General features: G+C 45.9%; 1 protein-coding gene across 8 annotated transcripts in view; it reads left to right on the top strand.

Moving 5' to 3' along the window:
- FBRSL1 (fibrosin like 1) overlaps positions 1–19,259 on the top strand; it is a 1,043,303-nt gene that overhangs the window by 474,760 nt on the left and 549,284 nt on the right. For all 8 annotated transcript variants that reach the window (XM_075898366.2, XM_075898368.2, XM_075898364.2 and 5 more), the window contains exon 4: positions 14,664–14,699. In XM_075898366.2, coding sequence (XP_075754481.1) covers positions 14,664–14,699 — 36 coding nt within the window. The remainder of the gene's footprint in view (positions 1–14,663; positions 14,700–19,259) is intronic.

Genomic DNA, 19,259 nt, shown 5'->3' with positions numbered 1-19,259 from the left:
ATTTGAAGTATTTGGAAGGTGGGTGGATGGAGAGGAGGAGGAAGCGCAGTATAGAATTGCTCAATGTAATTGTCATGAATTCTCAATGTTGTTGCCAGAAGATGGGAAAATAGACTAATAATTGTCTTCCAGCCCTACTAGAATAGTTGCCCCAGTTAGCTGAAGCTAACACTCTAATTGTCAAGGGGGCACCTAGATGAATGAGGATGTATGCAGGCCACAGCAAGGGCTAAATTGAGTGATATACTAAGGCAAAGAGCAAATTGGCAATTATTGGCCCAGCTGAAAAGGTTGGCAGGTGTGCTGCTTTCTCATGAGCCCTTAGGGGGAAATTGGAAATATAAAATATCGACCATAAATACTAGCTGATTAGGAAATATGTTGCAAGAGGTGCTGGCCACTTTAAAGACAAAACCCTCTTTTTTCAGGAGACTTCAGGCTGTGCACAAAAATACAAGCAGTTCTAGTAAGTCATTTTGGGCTTTTATCTTTTTTTCTTTCAGTTACCCTCTTTGGTTCCCTGTCATTCAAAATGTTTCTACATTGCAACAAGCAAACAAATACCTGAAAAGCAAAAATGTTGCAGGGGTTTTTTCTCCCTTCCTTGAATGTTTTTGGATCAGTGTTTAATATACAGGCCATCCTTGCTATAAGTCCAAGATATTTTCCAAAAAACTTTGAATTATAGCGAAACAATGTAAAGCAGGGATTTTTTCCCCCACGGCTGACTTTCATATGCACAATTTTTTTTGCATGATTTTAAGAGTGAGAATAGGAGTACTTATAACTATGGTGACCATATTTTCTGAACCAAAATTAGAGACACATTAGCCACGCCTCCTGACCTCTGTTAACCACGCCTCTGACCCCCACTAGCCATGCCTCTAGAGATAACACTCTCAGGGTCAAGATGGACACATGACCAGAAGTAAAAGGTGTTGTGTGACTCCCTCTAAGAACTTTTCCCTCCTACTAATACGGATGAGTTTGGCCCTTTCCGGACCCCCCTCATTCAACTATCCTGCAATTGCATTAACCCAATTTGTACCACATTAACTCGGGGGAGGGGGAAAGCTGGGAGAAGTGTTCCCTCTAAGATTTTCCTCCCATAAACAGAATGAATTTTGTGTTGTGCACCAGTACTGAGTTCATGTGGCTCGTTTGGATGTGCCACTGTGGCACCCAGGTTATTAATAAATTTCTTATAAGCCTCTGCCTTTTCCCTCTGCTGCCATGTCTCCTCCCCTTACTCCATCAGCTCCCCGGGTGCCTGCTGCCTCCCAACCCCTCACCCTCCTCTGCTGTCCTGACTCCTGTCCTTCTCATTGCCCTCAGCCCTCCTGCGACCTGCCCCCCTCCACCAGCCCTTCACTCCCCCCATGCCCACTCCTCCAGTAGCCCCACTCTGATCATGTGTAACTACTCCTCCTCATCCCCTCTCCTAACACCTCCCTCTACACACTTGCCATGCCTCTCTCCTCTGGTGCTGGTCCCTCCCCTGCAGGTGTCTGCCCTTCTGCTTCACCCCAGAATCCGCTGGCACCTGCACCTTCCCTTACCACTGCATCCTCCTGGTGCCTTCTCGTTCCCTCACTGCCCCTGCTCCCCTTACCCTCTTTCTCCCTGATGCCCATCCCCTCACAACCCTCTTCCCCAGTTCCTCTCATGCCCCTCTGTGACCTCAAACATGACTTGCTCCATCCCCGCCTTCCTCAAGCCCACCCCTCCTTTCAACCCTTCTCCTAGCACCTTCTCCTCCTCCTCTTCCTCCCTCTTGCTCCCAGTACTCCTCCCCTCTCCCAGCATCATCCTATCCCCTCCACTCTGACACCTCCCCTCCCTCCTCCTGCCTTTCTCTCATTGCCTCCATTTGGCCCCGTGGCATTTGTCTCTCCATCACCTTGTCCCTTGGTGCCTTCCCCTTTCTTCTCCTGCCCAGGCCCCTCCCCTCAGCACAAGTCCTTTCTTCTCTCACTCCCCTTCTTCCTAGTTCTCTCCCTGCCCCTCCCCCACCTTTTACCTTCCAGTTTATGGGGTTGGAGTCTGTGGTCGGGCCCCAGAAGTCCCCGCAACCCCGGCCCCAGCTGCAGCACTGCTTGCCGGGCCCGAAGCTGGGCCACCCACTGTGCTAATTTTAGTTTAATCCCCGCACCAGCTTTTTGGCTCCCATTAGGAGGAGTGGAGATGGGAAGGAAGCCCCCACCTCACAAGACCCAGCTTGTGGAGCGTGGCTGTGTAAGCGAGTCCGTGCACTGCTGCTCCCCCAGCAGAGTGGGAAGGGATGGGGGGAGAAAGGGCCATGCACAGAGCACACCAGCAGAGCCCTAACATACCGTGTTCTGCAGTGCTCCAGCCAGGTTCTGTGCGGTCTCTGCCAGGACTCTAGCAGCAGCTCCAAGGACCGGCTTGCCAGGTTTATCCCCCTCCTTCTCCAGCAGCGGAGGCAGCCGCCTGTGGATGGAGGAGGTGGAGTGGCCGTGCTGGCAGTCCCGCAGCGGGAGGGAAGGGCCACACGGTGTGGGGAGGGTGCTGCACAGGAGCTTGGAGCGCCACTGGCAGTGGCCCTGACTTCCCACGCAAAGCACCAAGGGAGCTGCTTATGTGCTGGCTGGAGGCGGGGAGTTGCTGCTGTGCCATGCTAGCACTGGGTGTCTGCGAGGTTGTCCAAGAGAGGGGGGGAAATGGCGGTGCCGTTTGTAGCCGGGTCCGATGGATTTTCCGGGATATTTGCCTCCTTTATCGGAACACCGGGACAGAACCTTTACATCTGGGACTGTCCTGGAAAAAAGGGGACATAGGGTCACCATACTTATAACGTGTCAGTTCCTACAAGCGTCAATGACTTTAGTGTAGAATGCATGTATACTGGGGCAACTCATAGCAGGGATGCCCTGTATTGCGTAGACTAGATGTGAAGTCCTTTCTCTAGTAGAGATGTACAATAAAGCGTCAATGATTTTTTTCCCAGCTGTACATGTATTATGAACTGCTCTTTGTTGTGTTCCATCAGGTTTATAGTTTTCTCCCCTTCTTGTTCCTGTACTGTGTACTGCACTGCCCTCTGATGGAGCAAATGGATGAAATCCAGTGCAGGTGTAATAGCAAGTGCAATGCTGTATGACAAGCCTGGTGGTCTTTTGGATTTGTCAAGGATTAAGTCTCATTGCTAGGACATTTATCAAATATCAGAAGCAAAAATGAGTTATGTAGTTATCCTTATTTGTCCGCTTCAGGTCACAGTCTTAGCTCAGGATGGAGAAAGGGGTTTGGAAGTGAAGTAACACATTTGTTTTGCAGTGAGGAATAAGATGCATTGATAGTGGTCTTTGGGACTCAGAAGTGGAATAGTGAAGGCGGTGTATCTGAAAATTAGCATTCTTGGGTTCTCTTGGTTGATTACTGTGACCCTGGAGGGAGAGGAACTGTGCTGAAATGGGTGTATGCACCTCTTTGTACCAGCCAAGGCTTGCCTGTGGATAAAAGTAATGAGAGAACCAATTTAGAAGCCCCACACAGTGACTGTACACCAAGCATAAACTTGCTAACAGAGCTATGGACAGGAGAACAGTAAAGAGGAACAAGAGTGAAAAGGGGTGAAAGGTCAGGAAAACGAAGGAGCTGAAGTGGGAGGGAGGAGGAGAAGGGAGCTGGTCATGATATGCTTATGAGCAGGGGAACTGTGATCTTAGCCTAAGCCTGGAAATTAAGAATTTCTGAAGCATGGGTGCATTTCTTCCACTGACTTCCAAATGGCCTGAGCCAACCCATTTTGAGCCTGATTTTCAGAAGGGCTTATCATCTCAGGTGTGCTGTGCTGCACTGCAAAGAAAAATCTGTGGTGCCAGCAGATTCAGATTCTTAAGGCTTGGTCTAAAAACAGCAATGTAGACATTCCCACTTAGGTAGGGCCCAGGCTCTGAGATCCTCCCAGTTCACCTGATTTCAGGGCCCAGACTCTAGCCCATCGGGGAACATCTACATGGCTGTTTTTAGTTCTATAGCCTGATCCCCCATGAGTCCAAATTAATGAACCAGGGCTCTGAGACTTGATGTTGCAGGGTTTTCTCTGAAGTGTAGATACACCGTGTAGTTCCAGTTGAACTCAGTGAAGGTTGCTGAACGCTCAGGCCCCTGTCTCTCTGCTAAAGCTTCTTCATGTGACAATGGGGTAAAATGCATTTGATTGACTGGTTTTGTAGGGTGATGTGAGGAATCAGATGAATTATATGACTGGGTATAGACAGTGGAGCAAACAGATTCCGTGGGGCCCTAGGCAGAGTGTGAGGGGGGCCAGCTCCTTAACCCTGAAAGGGGTGAGGCTTAGGCCAGAAGGGGTGGGATAGGACAGTCAGTCTCAGTGCTGCCCAGACCACAGCATTTGCCCCGTCCCTCCAATCCACAGAACTGTGCGAAGCAACGCTCCAGAAATGATTTAAAGGGCCCAGGGTTCACTCCACTGCCATATCAGCAGTGACAGCTGGGAGACCCAGGCACTTTGAATCACCAAGCCCCCAGGCAACTGCCACAGTACTCTGTGCTGGTAACCTCAAAAGTCATTAGACTGAATACTCAAGCCCCCATAAATGATGAGATTGTACCATAGGAAATTTGGGGTTATTTAATTTTGCTATTTTGTTATTGAATCTTTAGGATGCACTTGACTCGCATTTTCAAGCTTTTTTCTGCAAGTATGACTAGAAACTGGCTTTTTTTTTTAAGTGAGTTGAGATTCTTACATTTTAGTTGTTTCTAGGTTCTGGGCCTCTAAATAAAACGTTAAACATTGCAAAACTTGTGCTAAAATTGTGAGAGATGGTGACACTTGTTACCTAAGATGAACCTATGGTGAGGTTTATAGCAACCTGTGTGAAATACAGAGTGAGAAGCTCAGGGTATAGGAGGGAAGAGTTTTGTAGAAGGCACCAGAAATCGAGTTGGTTTGCATATGGCATGACTGCCACTTGCAACTGTAGCACCTGTAAATAGTTCTCTCTATAAAAAGCAGTTTAGTTTTAGAAAAGGCATCTCATGTTATTACCCAGAATCCTGTATGTAAAATAAGAGTCACCTATTGCCAAGGATCCTAGTTTTCCTATGATTAAAAAAACCACAAAATTTTCCAATTTAAAAACCTCACCATCTATGGCTGAAAATGGTGCTGCCTTTTCTCCGAGTTATCTTATTTTTTGAACAGCTGATCCGGCTCTACTCCCAATTAAATCGGATAGTTGGTGTTCCACTGTATGGGTTTTTTTTCCCCCTACAAAATGTAAAAACTAACGATTCTCTAAAAAAATGCAAACTCCATGTTTTTCTGTGGCAAACAGATTTCTAGGATTCATAACCCATCACTTGCCATCAGCTCTCTTTCCATTATGCTACTGTTTCTGTAGTAGCTGGGGCTGGGGTTCTAAAACCCTCTTTTGTAGGAAGCTCTTCTCCTCCCCCCCATAAAGACTTGTCAGGTCAATTACAGATTATTAGCATTTACATAATTTTATATCCAATAACAAATCCTTTTAGTTTTTAACTGTTGCAAACATTGAAAACTCTTTGTTTATCTAGTGTATAAAATAGGAAAATTAAGGAGAGAAGATGAATCAAGTTTTACATAACATCCTAAAATCACATTATGTTGTGGTTATCCAGGCATGTCCTGTTGTTAATCTGAATGAATACTTGATGCACTGTCTGACATTTGGCAAGTCAATTGACCTCATTACAATTAGCACAGAGAGGGGTATGACTAATTGCATAAAGATGCTCCTGGTTAAACTATAAACTTATTCCCAGACTCCGTTTTCCCCTCCCTACTGTCCAGAGTGGGTCTAGTTTTATGAGGCCCATCCTGAGAAACAGAAATACTAGTTTCCAACAGTATTTAAAGGCTGTACTAACATGATGGTGATTGAGAGTGTTATAAATGCCTTGATGGATGGATGGATGGATGGAGAATTTTACGTCTTGTATCTCGGTTCTTTTCCTCCTTGTAAAACTGGATGCACTGCATGGGGCCATCTGAGGTAAGATTTCCCAAGTAGAAATTAAACCAAAAATTAGTTTTATTAATTCTTCTGAGTGCTGACTAACCATGTCATACTTTATGGACCGCGGGGGAGATAAATTTGCATGTTCCAGAGAGGATTAGGCTATTAGCTTATGAGTTGGAAGATCCAGGGTGAGTTCCTTGCTCTGTCATGTACTTCCAGTGTAACTTTGGGCAAGTGACATAGGGTGGGGTCCACTGTGATCCACAAAACTCTAGGTCAGCTGCTGCTCAACTTTAGAGGCACCTACAGTTGCTCAGCACCTGAGTTTTTTCAGTAATAGTTCCCTATATGCCTTTGTCTTTTCTTCTATGCTGCCTATCTCTAGGCACATTGACACTTGTTTCCTGCTTAAGTCACAAAGGGCCTATCAGACATCTAAATTGCATGCAGGGTTTGCTCAGTGGGCATTGCTTAGAGGCTGGCAGTGGAAGGGGGGAGGAGGGTTTGAACTGGGATCTGCTAACTTTCAGGTGAATGCTCTAACCACTAGACAATTGAATAATTCACACTCTGTCTCTAGCCAAATGTATTATTCAATTATTTAATTAAATTGATTTCCTTCCACAGCTGTTTGATACAGAGTTAGAAGGCCTCTGAGCATGTCTAATGTATTGGGTCCTGAATACAACGTACGTGGATCAGTGCCAATCTTAAGAGTCTCTTTTGTGTATCTGGCCCTTGGCCTTTCTGTGCCTCAGTTTCCCATCTGCAGAATGCGAATAAGAGCACGTCCATTCCTTACAGGATTGTTCTCAGGATAAATGCATTAAAGACTGTGAACTGCTCAGATATGATAGTGATGAGAACTATGCAAAGTTTACAGATTTAAAAAATACACATAAAAATTTAACGTCAAATATAGTTAGTTATCCCAACCTTTTTTATACCGTGGACCAGCAAACCCAGTCACAAACTTTTGGCAGACCAGTAGCATTTAATTTGCCTATTTGCATATTCATTCAGCAAATAATGACTATGCAAATAAAATATTACCGGTCCGCCAAAAGTTTCTGAATGGGTTCGCCCGTCTGCGCTATAAAAAGCCCCAACCCCTTCACACTTTCAGTATACCTCTAACCTCTAAAACTCTCCACCCCTCAACTACCCCCCAGAGCCAGACACTAATACCAGAGAGCCCTGAACCCAACCCCCCAGGTCCAGCCTTCCATCCTCAGAGCCCCCCCAGTACCAGCCTCCTGTTTCCAGAGAGACACTGCACCCAACCCCCCAAAGACCCTCCCATTGCTAACCTCCAGTCCTCAATATTAGCCTCGTCCCCAGTGCCCCCCAGTGCCAGCCCTGCCCCTATAGTTCCCTCAGTGCTAGCACTGCCCCCAGATCCTCCCCAGGACATCTTAGAACCCCTCTCTTCCATGGCTCCCTAACACTAGACTCAACCCCAGAGCACTCAGTGCCTGCCCTGCCCCCCTCATTTAGCCCTGCGGCTGACTCCCAGCAGCTAGCTGAGCCCTGCTGCTTGGGTCATGGCTGCTCTAAAGCTGTCATGTCGGGCTCTGCGTAGCCCTCCCACCATGCAGCGAACTACTCTTGCAGCCAGGAGGAGACCCCACCTCTGCCCAGCACTGGTTGATTGAGAGGCGGGGCAGGACATGCATCTCTTAACAGCCGTGGTGGGATTGGAAATGCTGGGAAATGTATCCTGGCCCCAACTCCCAGAGCCACTGCAGACTGGCAGCCCGTGTTTCACAGCCCAGCACCAGTCCATAGACCAGCGGTTGGGAACCACTCTTTTAGATTGCTGGTAGAGCGCAGCGGATCATTTCCCTGGGTGGTGCTGAGGGCCAGCTTCCTACAACTCCAACCCTTCCAAGAGTGCAGAGCCAGGCCTACCCCAACCTTACCGAGCAGTTTGGCAAGTCTCTTGGCTCCATGCTCAGAGCTTAGGTATCCAGCCTTCATGGCAATATCTTCCTACATGTTTTTAGCCATGTAGGAAGAGCCTGCTTGAGACTCACTGCATGGAAGTTGTTTTGAAGTGTTTCGAATCCATTCACAGTTGGAAAATCACTGAAAGGCATTTGATGCCTTGTTTGGCACCTACCTGAAAGAATTATTGCTTTCATCGCTGTTCCTTATGGGCAGGTGTCCATATCAAAGTGTCATCCTATCATAGTTAACACTAGTTGGCACTCGTTGACAGGTGCTTAGGATTTATTAGACGTGAATAGCCCTTTTGCTTCTTAGCTGTCACCTCCGTAGGTCTGGTTTGGTGGGCAACCTGAAGAAGTTCTGCCCTTCTCGTTGTTTCACAAATTACATTTTAATGCAGTTTGTTTACCACTTTGCATTTCTCAGAGCTTGCCCAATGAAATTAATTAAAAAATACTATTTAATTTGCAGGCAGTATAATGATGCAGCATTATGTCATTTGGGTTACAAACAAGGGGAAATGCTCATTTGATAAAAACAAAGCTAACACAAGATAAAATGATTCATTTTATTTTTTAAGTCCTGGCTAACATGTCTGCGAGTCTTTGTTTTTGTAAGTGCTTCAGTTGTTTGGCATTAATTCTTCTTGGCCTGTAGGTGTTTTTGTTTTCCAAATGTAGTTTGAAGTTAACATGTTCTCAAATGCTTGCTGGTTTGCGTGTTAGTGGTGATAACCACTGAGCAAGTCTAGAAAGGAAATGTGGCTCAGGTGATCAGTCCTCAAGTTAAGGTCAAACCCCATACCTGGAAATAGTGTTTGCGCTAACATCAGTGAACTAACATTCAGGAAAACTAACACTATAATTAATCTCCCCTTGTTGTCACTAATTACTTTCTGGTTGCTTTTCCTAATTTGGGCCTGTGCTGTCCCTGAAGAACCCTTCATTATATCTCGCTTCTGGCAGAAAATCAGAGTCTCCTAGTTCCCCCAAGTGACCAGTTCTTCAGTAGGCATTCTCTTCCTTTAGCTCAGCCAGTTCTGTGCTCCTGATGATATTTTATCAAGAGGCTGCCTCAAAGGTTCTGTATTGTTGAACAAAACCTATGATGTTCCTTGGGTGAAACATCCTACCCCAATCAGTGCTATGCTCTTTAAATTTAAAGATTATGCTATTTAAATGATCGCGGCTTCATTTACATTTACATGGCTGCCGCGCTGAGCCGACAAACAGCTGATGAGCTGTTTGTCGGCTCGCGCGCTGGTCTGGACGTTCCCCCTGTCGACATCAAAGCCCTTTGTCGGCAGCCCCGTTATTCCTCGTGGGATGAGGTTTACCGGGGCTGCCGACAAAGGGCTTTCATGTCGGCAGGGGAGCGTCCAGACTAGCACGCTGAGTGGACAAACAGCTGATCAGCTGTTTGTCGGCTCAGCGCGGCTGCCATGTAAATTTAAATGAAGCCGCGATCATTTAAATCGCCGCTTCATTTCCCTTTGCTGAACAAACAAATCTACATGCCTCTGCCGACAGAGGCATGTAGTTTAGATGTACCCATAATGAACAGGTCCTTCTGTTCTTGGGCTGGGTGACAGACCAGGTCTTCCCCGTCTAGTGGGAGGATTCAGGTTCAAGAATGGGTCCCCTTTGGTGGCAGAATAGGAGACTGCAGCTCCAGCCTCCCTCCCAATTCTGGCTATTCAGACTCTCAGCTGGAGCTGGGAAGGTAAGCACAGGCTGGGAGCCAGGTGCTTTGGAGTTGGTACTCAGGGCACCAAGTAACATGTTTTCCTCTAGCACAGTGGCAGGCCATCAGGGTTCTATGAGAAGCCCGTGAAACATTTTGTTTATTGTTGCCCACATGTGCAGAGTTGCCAGATTCTGATGGTTTCCATCCACATCATTTTTTTCTACGAGTATTACTAAAGTGATACGCACACTAACCAAGGGCATATGAAGTGAGGTGTGTGCTGATTGCACACAACTTTGACTGAGAGAACCATGTTCTCCTTCTGCATCCAATCAAAGCACTGCTACAGTTCAGTTGACCCAGCTTCACAGATTCTACATATGCAAGCGCAGTTAGCAGAATTACTCAGTCCTGAGAGACCATCTTGATTATGACAGTCTTGTGGCTCGCTGAGATGGAGAGCCAATCATTGCAGCCCACTAGGTAACCTATGTTGCCCATTACTATTCTAGCAACTGGTGACAGTAACACCATGCTACTCAGGACTTGTCAACACAAAAAAGTTGACTAGAAGAGCTGTTGCAGAATAATCTGTTCTGTCTAGTTCCCTATGGGAACACTCTTATTGTAGAATAAATGTGTCCACATGGGTAGCTATTCCACAGTAGTTATTCCAGTCACTTTCCCCATGTAGATAAGCCCTTACAGCTAAAGGAGTTCTCCCCTAGGTCGAGTAGGTGAGGCCTCTTTTCTTGATACTGGTGTTCCCAGGTTCAGTTTCTGCTGATAATCAAGTCTCTGTGTATGTAGAAATGATTCTTAACTAAGGGTTGAGTAAAGACTTCAAGATTGGGCCTTATGAGTGTGTTTAAATGGCTTATCTTGAAGTAAAATCAAAAGGATTTCATTTTAGGAATGCCAAGCAAAATGCATGAATTTGACTCAAGTGTTCGTATGGCACTTATCCTTTGAGGCTTCTAAAGGGTTGGAATGCGGCAGTTGGATAAGGATTGTTTTAAAAAAAAACTTGAATGTTTCCAGTTCTCCCAAGAAACAACAAATTTTGGGCCTATATCAGGGAACAGCCATGCAAACAGTCCAAGAAGCCAGGGTCTTGGACTCACATGAGTCTAAATATGTGAGATACTGCTCACTACTTTACATATGCAGTGAAAATTCTGTAAGAGAAAACTATTCTTTTCCTGGTGCAGGAAATTTTAATGTTAAAGTGTGTGTGTGTGTATGTGTGTGTGTGTGTGTGAGAGAGAGAGAGACAGAGAGAGAGTATCTTTGTAACAGCAAGCTTTTTAGAAGTGAAAAATGTCAGTGAAGTGGCATTCGATCATCATTATTTCAGGTATAGTAAATTATGCACTGATTGCTGCTTTTGTCTTTTTAAAACAAAAGATGCTATGAACTGCATTTAAAATCCCATAAGGGAGCTGGTAATGAAGCCTCCTATTCTTCCATTTTGCTAAATTCCTTGTTTGTTTCTGTATTTTAAACTGCAAGGTCAAGAGCGGTAATACAGCATCCTCCCCCAACCTCCACAGAGCAAATATGTTGCCTCCTTCCCAGTTCTTTGACTATGATATTTTTAAGTTTAATACGTTGACTATATGGACAACCAATGAAATTGGTGGAACAGGTAATGTAATTTATCTGTTGAATATCTTTATGCAAATGGGGTGTTGTTATCAATATTATGATGAGTTCCCTGGTTTTCAGTTTATTAGTGTTTGGGATGATTTTTTTTCATCAGCTCAGAATTCCCATAAAAGCTACTGACTTTCGTTTCATCACTCAAGTAGTTTTATTTCCAGCCACTTTATGTTGAAAGGTTTATTTATAACTATGAACCTTTACTGATGTTTAGAAGCAGAGGTCAGATCTGTGTGTAACATATGAGAGGCTGAAGCCTAAACAATGTAAGCACTTTAATGTATGTATTACTGTCAGAGAGTTCCCAATCAAAGCTTTACTCTTCATATGCAGTTTGGAAACCTAAGATCTGGGGATATCTGAGCTGTGTGATTGCTGTTAGTAAGCACGTTAAATTACTGGGGAGAAGTTTCCACTGATTATAATTTTACAGTCACCTGGTATTAAAGTGTAACATTCTTGTAATATGGTAAATGATTGTCAAGAAAGTGCTCAAAGTAAACCTTTAGCAGGACTGGGAACAAAATGGATGGGGTTTCTCTCAGGCTTCTATACTAAGTAATATCTAAGTTATATCAAGGCATTAGCAACCATTAGGTTATTTTGGAAATGGGTAGATATGACTCTGAATTCTCCCATAGGCTCTGCCACTACCAGCAGTGTCATTTGGTCAATTCTCTTAATCTTTGCAGAAGCATGCTAACCATTGTGTAAAAGGGTATTACTAAAATGCAGCTACCTCACATGGAATGCTACAAGGATTAGCAATGATAAAACATCCTCAAACCATGCCTATTGCTGGAGGACTGGCTGGTCACATAATTCTTGTTCCTTTTCCCTGCTACCTGCTCCTTCTACAGGCCTCCAGATCCTTTACTGCAAATAAGAGCCTGGTGATGTGTAAGAGCTGGGAAGAAGGATGTGAGATCAGCTTAACTGGCTCTCCGAGGTCCACCATTACAAATGAGGAGAAGGAAAGGTGTCAGCCAAAGAGAAAGAGAAAGTGAAGTCCACTGATAGAGGCAGTGAGACAGCTCAGTAGGCTATCCCAAGATGCAGAGGGACAAAAGGACCAGACGGTTGAGCAGTCTGTCCAGGGAAGCAGAGGAGAAGTGGTAGAGTAGTATGTGGCTGGGGAGAGGAGTAAAGGCACCTTGTCATGGAGAAGTATGGACAGTAAGGTGGAGAGGAAGGGGGTGGAGAGAGAAGAAATGATGAGCAACCATTCATGTGTGGTGCCTTTGTACACAGAAGGGACAAAACTTATTAAAGCTGCATAATACAGATCAGAGCGTTTCCCATGATTGCTTCTCCATGCAATCTGTTGGTATAATTACCACAGGGAGCTATCTCAATGAAGAATGGGAAGAGGAGGTGGTTCATGCAGTCACTGGCAGGTGGTTTGCTCTGCCGTGCCTATTGGAGCCTGGGAAGAAGGAGGGCGTTAGCCTGTCCACATCTAAAGGACCTCCCCTCATCCTATGGGGAGGGTCCACTGAGCCTAGAGAACCAAGTAATTACTTGGGACAAATAAAGAAAAAAAAAGGGATGGGTGTAAGAGTCAAAGGGCTAAAACAAGGGAACCGGATGGGGACACTGAGTAGAGAACCCCGGACAGCGCCCACTGCCCCTCGAAGGTCTTGAGAGAGCCATCAGACACCGCCCAGTGCAACTCTGCCCGGATACGTGAGCAGATACAAGAACAGAAATAGGCCCCACAGTCGCAGGCCCCTCCCTCAGCCAACCTCTGCTCCCTGGTCTTATAAATTACCATCTTGGCAATAGCCAGGAGGAGGTTGACTAGGAGGTCCCGTGACTTTGTGGGGCCATGGATGGGGTGCGCGTTAATTAACAGGTGAAGGGAGAAGTGCAGCCAGAACCTCAACAAGAGGTTCTGGAGAAGCCGAAAGAGGGGCTGTAACCTGGCGCACTCGAGGGAGACATGCGCCGGGTTCTCCCTCTCACCACAGAAGGGGCAAGTGTAGGGAATGGGGGTGAACCACTCCAAATACACGCCCGTGCTCACAGCTCCGTGCAGGTTTCTCCATGGGAGGAGAGCAGTGTTTCTTCTAATTTTTTCCATCCATTGGTGGAATAAATTGTATCTGTACCAAGATATGTCTGTATGTGCACCACTAGTAGAAACTCATACTGCCATATGTGAACAGCTGTGGATACTGTGCTAATCATCTGAATGGCACTTGACTCTCTCCTGGGTGGCTGCACTGGAGGGGAAGAGTGGCTGTCCGGTCTTAAGCAAGTCCATGAGACAATCTGCCTGGTCCCAGTTAAAGATTCTAAAGGGCAGGCCTACTCTGAAAATGCTACGTCAGTGCAGCTGTGGTGTTTAAGTGAATATGCTCCTATGTCAATTGGGAGAGACTCTCCCTTCTATGTAATTAGCTATAACTTTTCACAGAGGTGGATTATGTCTATAGGACAAGCTCTCCTGGTGCCATTCTGGGCAGGGGCGGATATAGGGCAAGGTGATAGGGGCAGCCTCCTGGGCCCCGCGCTTCAAGAAGCCCCGCGGCACCACCGCACATGCGCCGGGGCAAAGGGGGGCCCTGCAAAATTGGGCTGCCCTGGGCTCCGCAAAATGGTCATCTGTCCCTGATTCTGGGGGTTGGCTGTCCTGCTGCTCCTTGCCTGGGTGGGACTTGAACCCACTGCCCTTCTCTCCTCAGGTGAGCACCCCATTCTCTAGTCCACGCCAGAACCCACCCCATCCTCTTATACCGCTATAAGTCTCTATTGTAGACCAATCCCAAATGCCTTGAAATATGTCTCCTCTGTAGTCAGAGGCTAACCTGTGCTGCCAAATGTCTGTTGTTATAATTCACAGTAGCTGGAGCAAATATGACTTGCTGCAATCATATTTTTTATTGCAGTGAAGAAACATCCTTTGAAGTCAGGCTTAGGATATGGCTACATTATAGAGTTTACTGGGTATAGCTGCACCACTGTAGCAGCACCATTGTAAGCCCACTGTAACAGCACCATTGTAAACTGTTTAATAATAGCCTAATTACTCCAGCCCCTGCAAGCAGCACTAGCTATGTTGGCAAAAGAAGCTCACATGTTGACAGCGCTGTTCACACTGGCATTTGTGTAGTTTGTAACATTTGTGTAGTTGAGTAATCACAATTTATGTATTAAAGAGCCTCTGAACTAGCACCTGGAAATGCTCTTTCTGTTACGAAGTGACTAGGACAGCAGTGTGGGGAATGCCAGAAAATAACCAAAGAAATGATTTAGTTGTAAAATTTCCCCCAAAATATATTGAGGTGGGGGAAATCTCATAGTGTCTCTCTCTTAGATTACATTACACATAATCTTCCTTTACTTACTATGGCATATTGTTTCCTCCTACAGAGTTCTGCTCAATCGCTTTCAGGACGAGGCTATTCCGTAAGTCTTTTTATAGCTACCTCTTTCATTATTGTTGCTGTTGATTGCAGATTTATATTTCTTGTTGTATATCCACTGACACTAAAGGTATACAAAACATGAAAAATAAAGAATGAGCAGGCCTGCTGACAGATGGGACAAAGGGAACATGGCACCTAGACATGTCCTGGGAATGTTATCAGTGGCAGTAAAGGCAGCCAGGCGGGCATGTGGAAACCCAGAAGAGAGTGTCAGTCAGTGCAACCAGCAGCTTCCTATGCACCAGCAGCACAGGCACAGCACCGTCCAATTGTCAGGCAGACTGCATCCACGTGGGCATGGCTTGTGCATGTATGGGGGCCCATTGACTATTCTGTTCACGGGCCTAGAATTGCTGTCGTCAGGTCTGGGTATGAGCAAAGTACTGTCTTGTGCTTCTAGCAAGAGACACCTTCTGCACATGAGAGAACACAGAATGGCCTATTTTCTGGTCGCTTGAATTTTGTTTTCTTCATTTTTTTTTCCAGCTGCTTAGGTAATGAAAATTAAGAAACAAAAAGGACATTTTCAAAGATAAAGAGTCAATGGGAGATAAGCGTTTAACCATTGCTTATGCCTTTGAAAATATGCCACCCAAAACCACACCAAACAAATTTTAATTAAATTAATGCACTAATAAAGATGGAAGTCCTCTGTTTTAAAAGGAACAGTGAAATCTTCAATCAAACCTATTAAGAATGAAGGCAAAATTCTCGTGCTTCAAACTCTATGCTATTTAACTGATCAGGGTAAAATAAATTTCACTTGATTTCAAAATATACCCTAAGGTTCAAAAATTAGGGATGTTAGCTTTGGGAAAATTGAATAGTCAAGTAACTACATACAATTTTAGCAGTTACACGACTATTCAATAGTCCCTAGGGGTGGGGCCAGCAGCCAGTGTACTCCCTGACTCACTCCTGAGGAGCCCCCTGCCACTCTTGTGTTGCTGCCTCAGTGAAATGGGGGGGAGGGTGGGAGGAACAGGCAGCACCACGGAGCCGGTGTTGGGAGAAATCTGCTTTTAAGTCAGCTCCCCCTGGCTCCTGCCTCTACCTCTGTGGGATGGGGAGGAACAGGCGGGTGTGTGAAGCTGCTATGTGTGGAGAGCTGGCTTGAAAGCCGGCTCTCCATGTGTATTGTCCCCAGCCTATTCCCTCACCTTGCTCACTGCTGCTTCTCTATCCAAGAAAGTAGCACAGGGGGTGGAGATAGGAGGCTCCGGTGCTCGTGGGTAACCTGGTTAAAGCCAGCTCCTCACAGGCACCAGCTCCCCCCCACAGAGGCAGCCAGGGATGGGGGAATTAATGTAGTCAACAGGATGAACTGATAAGCCCAGCACACAGCCTGAGTGCATGGGCGAATGTCGCTCTAGGACCCAGCAGCAGTGGGCAGGGGCTCTGGGCTCTGGAAAGGAGCTGAAGTGTGGCAGTCTCACGCTTGGCCCTAGTGACAGCAGCAGGCAAAGAGGAAGTGATTGCTGGGCTCGGCCCACAGAGCAGGAAAGAACTCACGGCCACTACTTGCGGGGACTATGGGACTAGGCTCCAGGCTGGATTCCTGAGTCGTGGTGGGGCCCTCAGAGCTAGAGTTGCCAGAGAGTTTCACAAAAAATACCAACCCCCCTGTAAAAAAAACATTGGAAAACAAATTCTGTTGAGCAAAAAAAAAGCCACAGGAAAAGTTGTGCAGTCGCAGCCCCTTTAATTCCCGGGCTGCTCCCTCCACCCCCAGCATGTCCCAAGTGGCCATCTGTCGAGCGCCCAAGCCGGGCCTCAGGAAAAACAGAAAATATTTTCTGAATTTTTTTTTACCGGACGGAAGGTGCAAATACTGAGCTGTTCAATACCAGACAGCTGGTAACTCTAGGGTTACCAGGTAGTCATAAAAAAAATACCGGATACACTTCATCATGGATACACTTCATCATGGGAGGGACCGGCTGGGAGGGGAGTAGGGTGGTCTGGGAGATTCTTCAACTTATTTGTCTGCACAATAATATTTCTCCATGAAAAGGCGATGCACTTATTTGTACATCATGTGTCTTGCACTCACTCATCTGAACACTGGACCTATGACTGTATAGTATGGAATTGATATAAGACAAGACATACAGATGTATATTATTTACTTAAGGCATTACACCCAAAAGATCTATTTAACCTGAAAACTCTTTGGGCTATATCATCTGTACAGTGCCATGCATGCTTATGGCACTATGTATAAATTAATGAATCACCTTCACAAATTTTATCTCTGGGAATTAAACCATTTTCCACTGGCCCTAACAGGAGTTTAAAAATCTGAATGGAAAAAGGCCCTAAACCAATACATTATTGATCAGTTTTGTCTGTGGCTGACAAAATAAATCTACTTTTTTCTTTAATAAGCGATATTCAGAAATTATTGAGCTCCTTGTCTGAAAACTGCTTTTGTCCTGTTGTGTCAGTTTCTGATTTACCCAGTGTAGACCTTCTCAAGGGAGGGGAGAACTACTGGCATCCTAAAGCTGTATTTTGAGATCATAAGTAGTCTGAGCTGGAGATGCTTTTCCTTCTGGGTTGTCATTTTATCTGTTTAATTGCCCTCTGCCTCACCACGTACCAGCTGTTGAGGCTGACCATATCCCTTAAGACTATCATGCTGTTCTAAATTGATCCAACATAAGGCCAAGGCTATAGTTTCTAACACTGCCAAGATCCCGTTGGCTCAAACTTAGCTTGGAAACTGAATCTCCCAGGTGACACTAAGATTTTCTAACCACTGACTCAACAAAACTGGCCAAGCTAGGAGATGTTCTTAATGTATTGCCAAGATTTCATTTTCACAGGGAACTAGCTGTTTGTTTAAACACTAAATCAGTGTTTTGGCACTACCCCTTGTTTGCCAGACATGGTGAAAGCATGTTTAAAAAGTAGCATTTACAAGCTCGAGGCACTACTTCTTTTATTTGTGCACTATTCTCTTGATATCTATAATGGCTTATGTTGTTGAAGACTGTCATTTACTAAATGGTACATAATTACTGGGCAGGGTGGGTGCTCTGGATTTCAGAAAGAGCTGGTTAAATATCATACACCATTTTGTCCATATGCATAGAGCAGTGCAAATCTGCGAGTATCCGCTCTATATTTGCAGGTATCTGATTCCGCGGCTCATTTTTGTGGATAAGGATGTGATTAGGGTAACTGCTTTATATTTGCAGGTAATTGCATCCACGGATCTGGATGCAGATATCCGCCTCTTGTTTTTGCAGATATGGATGTGGATGCGAATGCAAATTTTGTATCTGTGCAGGGTTCTGCATATTAGGAGAGGTTTGGTTTTTTTTAAATTAACTCATTTTGAATCTGCACCTGTTTCCCACTCTGGCATTCTGAGAGCAGAAGATGGGGGCCTGCAAAAGACGTTAAATACCTCGCCATTATAGGCTCTACTGACAAAAACTTAAAAATCACAGACACACTGGCTATGAGAAAAAAACAAAAGATGCCACCATCAAGTGATTTAACCCTGGAAAAAAAAAACAGGAGGGAACACCTGAGTTCTTTCCCTGGGTGCACCCCAAGCTGTTTTGCCCCAAGAGAGCATGAAAAAAGGAAAGAGAAAAACAAGCTGCAATTTCTGGTAGTTGGCCACTCAGGCTATGTCTAGACTATGTTTTACAGGCTTTTTGTGCAAGAAGCTTTTGTTGGAAGAGACTATCTACACTGTAAAAGTACATAAAAAAAGCGTCTCTTTACAAAAGAGAGCGTCCAGACTGTCTGGATGCTCTCTTGCAAGTAAGCAATGCTTACTATGGACAGAATGGCCATCAGAGCATCTATGTTTTTTCCTCTTCCCTCCTCTTGTGCAAAAAAACACTTTTCCCCATCCACACATGCCTTTTTGCACCAAAAGATGTTCTTCCTCCTAGAACGAGGATTACCAGTTGTGCAAAAATCCCTCTGATCTTTCTGTTTACTTGCGCAAAAACGTGCTTTCGGTGTGGACACACCGTGAGTTTTTCTGCAAAAACTCTGTAATTCAGACGTAGCCTCAGTGTGACGGCTTCCAGTTCGGGCGCAAGCTCGTAACCCTCTTACGTCGGGATTGCAGCCCAGCGGGCCCACCATCTGTCGGTTACCTCGGGGTGTAACGGCTTTTAGTTCAGGCGCGAGCATGCAACCCTTCTCACGTTGGGGTTACAGCCCAGCGAGCCTGCCGTCTGCAAGTTAGTGCGGGATGTATACAGGGTGGTTCACTCAAGGAAGTGAGGGAGGAGAATGGGGGGCAAGGGGGACCCGGGCCCTCCCTCTCCACCAGGTCCCAGCCCGGGGCCCTAAGGGTATGGGTCTTTTAGCCCTTACCCAGCTGACGGGGTCCCACCCCGTAACACGTCAGCCCATGGGCGCCAGAACGGCCCTGCCCCGGGCTGCTTCCTAGCCTCCCCCTCGTGGGTCTGGCGTGAGCATGACTGCGGGGTCCTTACCTCCCCAGCGGTGGCCTGTGTCTGTCTCTTGGCATCCTCCTCTGGCATCCGGAACTTGCTCCGTAGTCAGG

The sequence above is a fragment of the Pelodiscus sinensis genome, chromosome Z, assembly GCF_052426305.1.
Source record: "Pelodiscus sinensis isolate ZL-2025 chromosome Z, ASM5242630v1, whole genome shotgun sequence".
NCBI classification, from domain to species: Eukaryota; Metazoa; Chordata; order Testudines; family Trionychidae; genus Pelodiscus; species Pelodiscus sinensis.
Note: the sequence above shows the minus strand (reverse complement) of the source record. Positions and strands in the feature narration are given on the sequence as shown.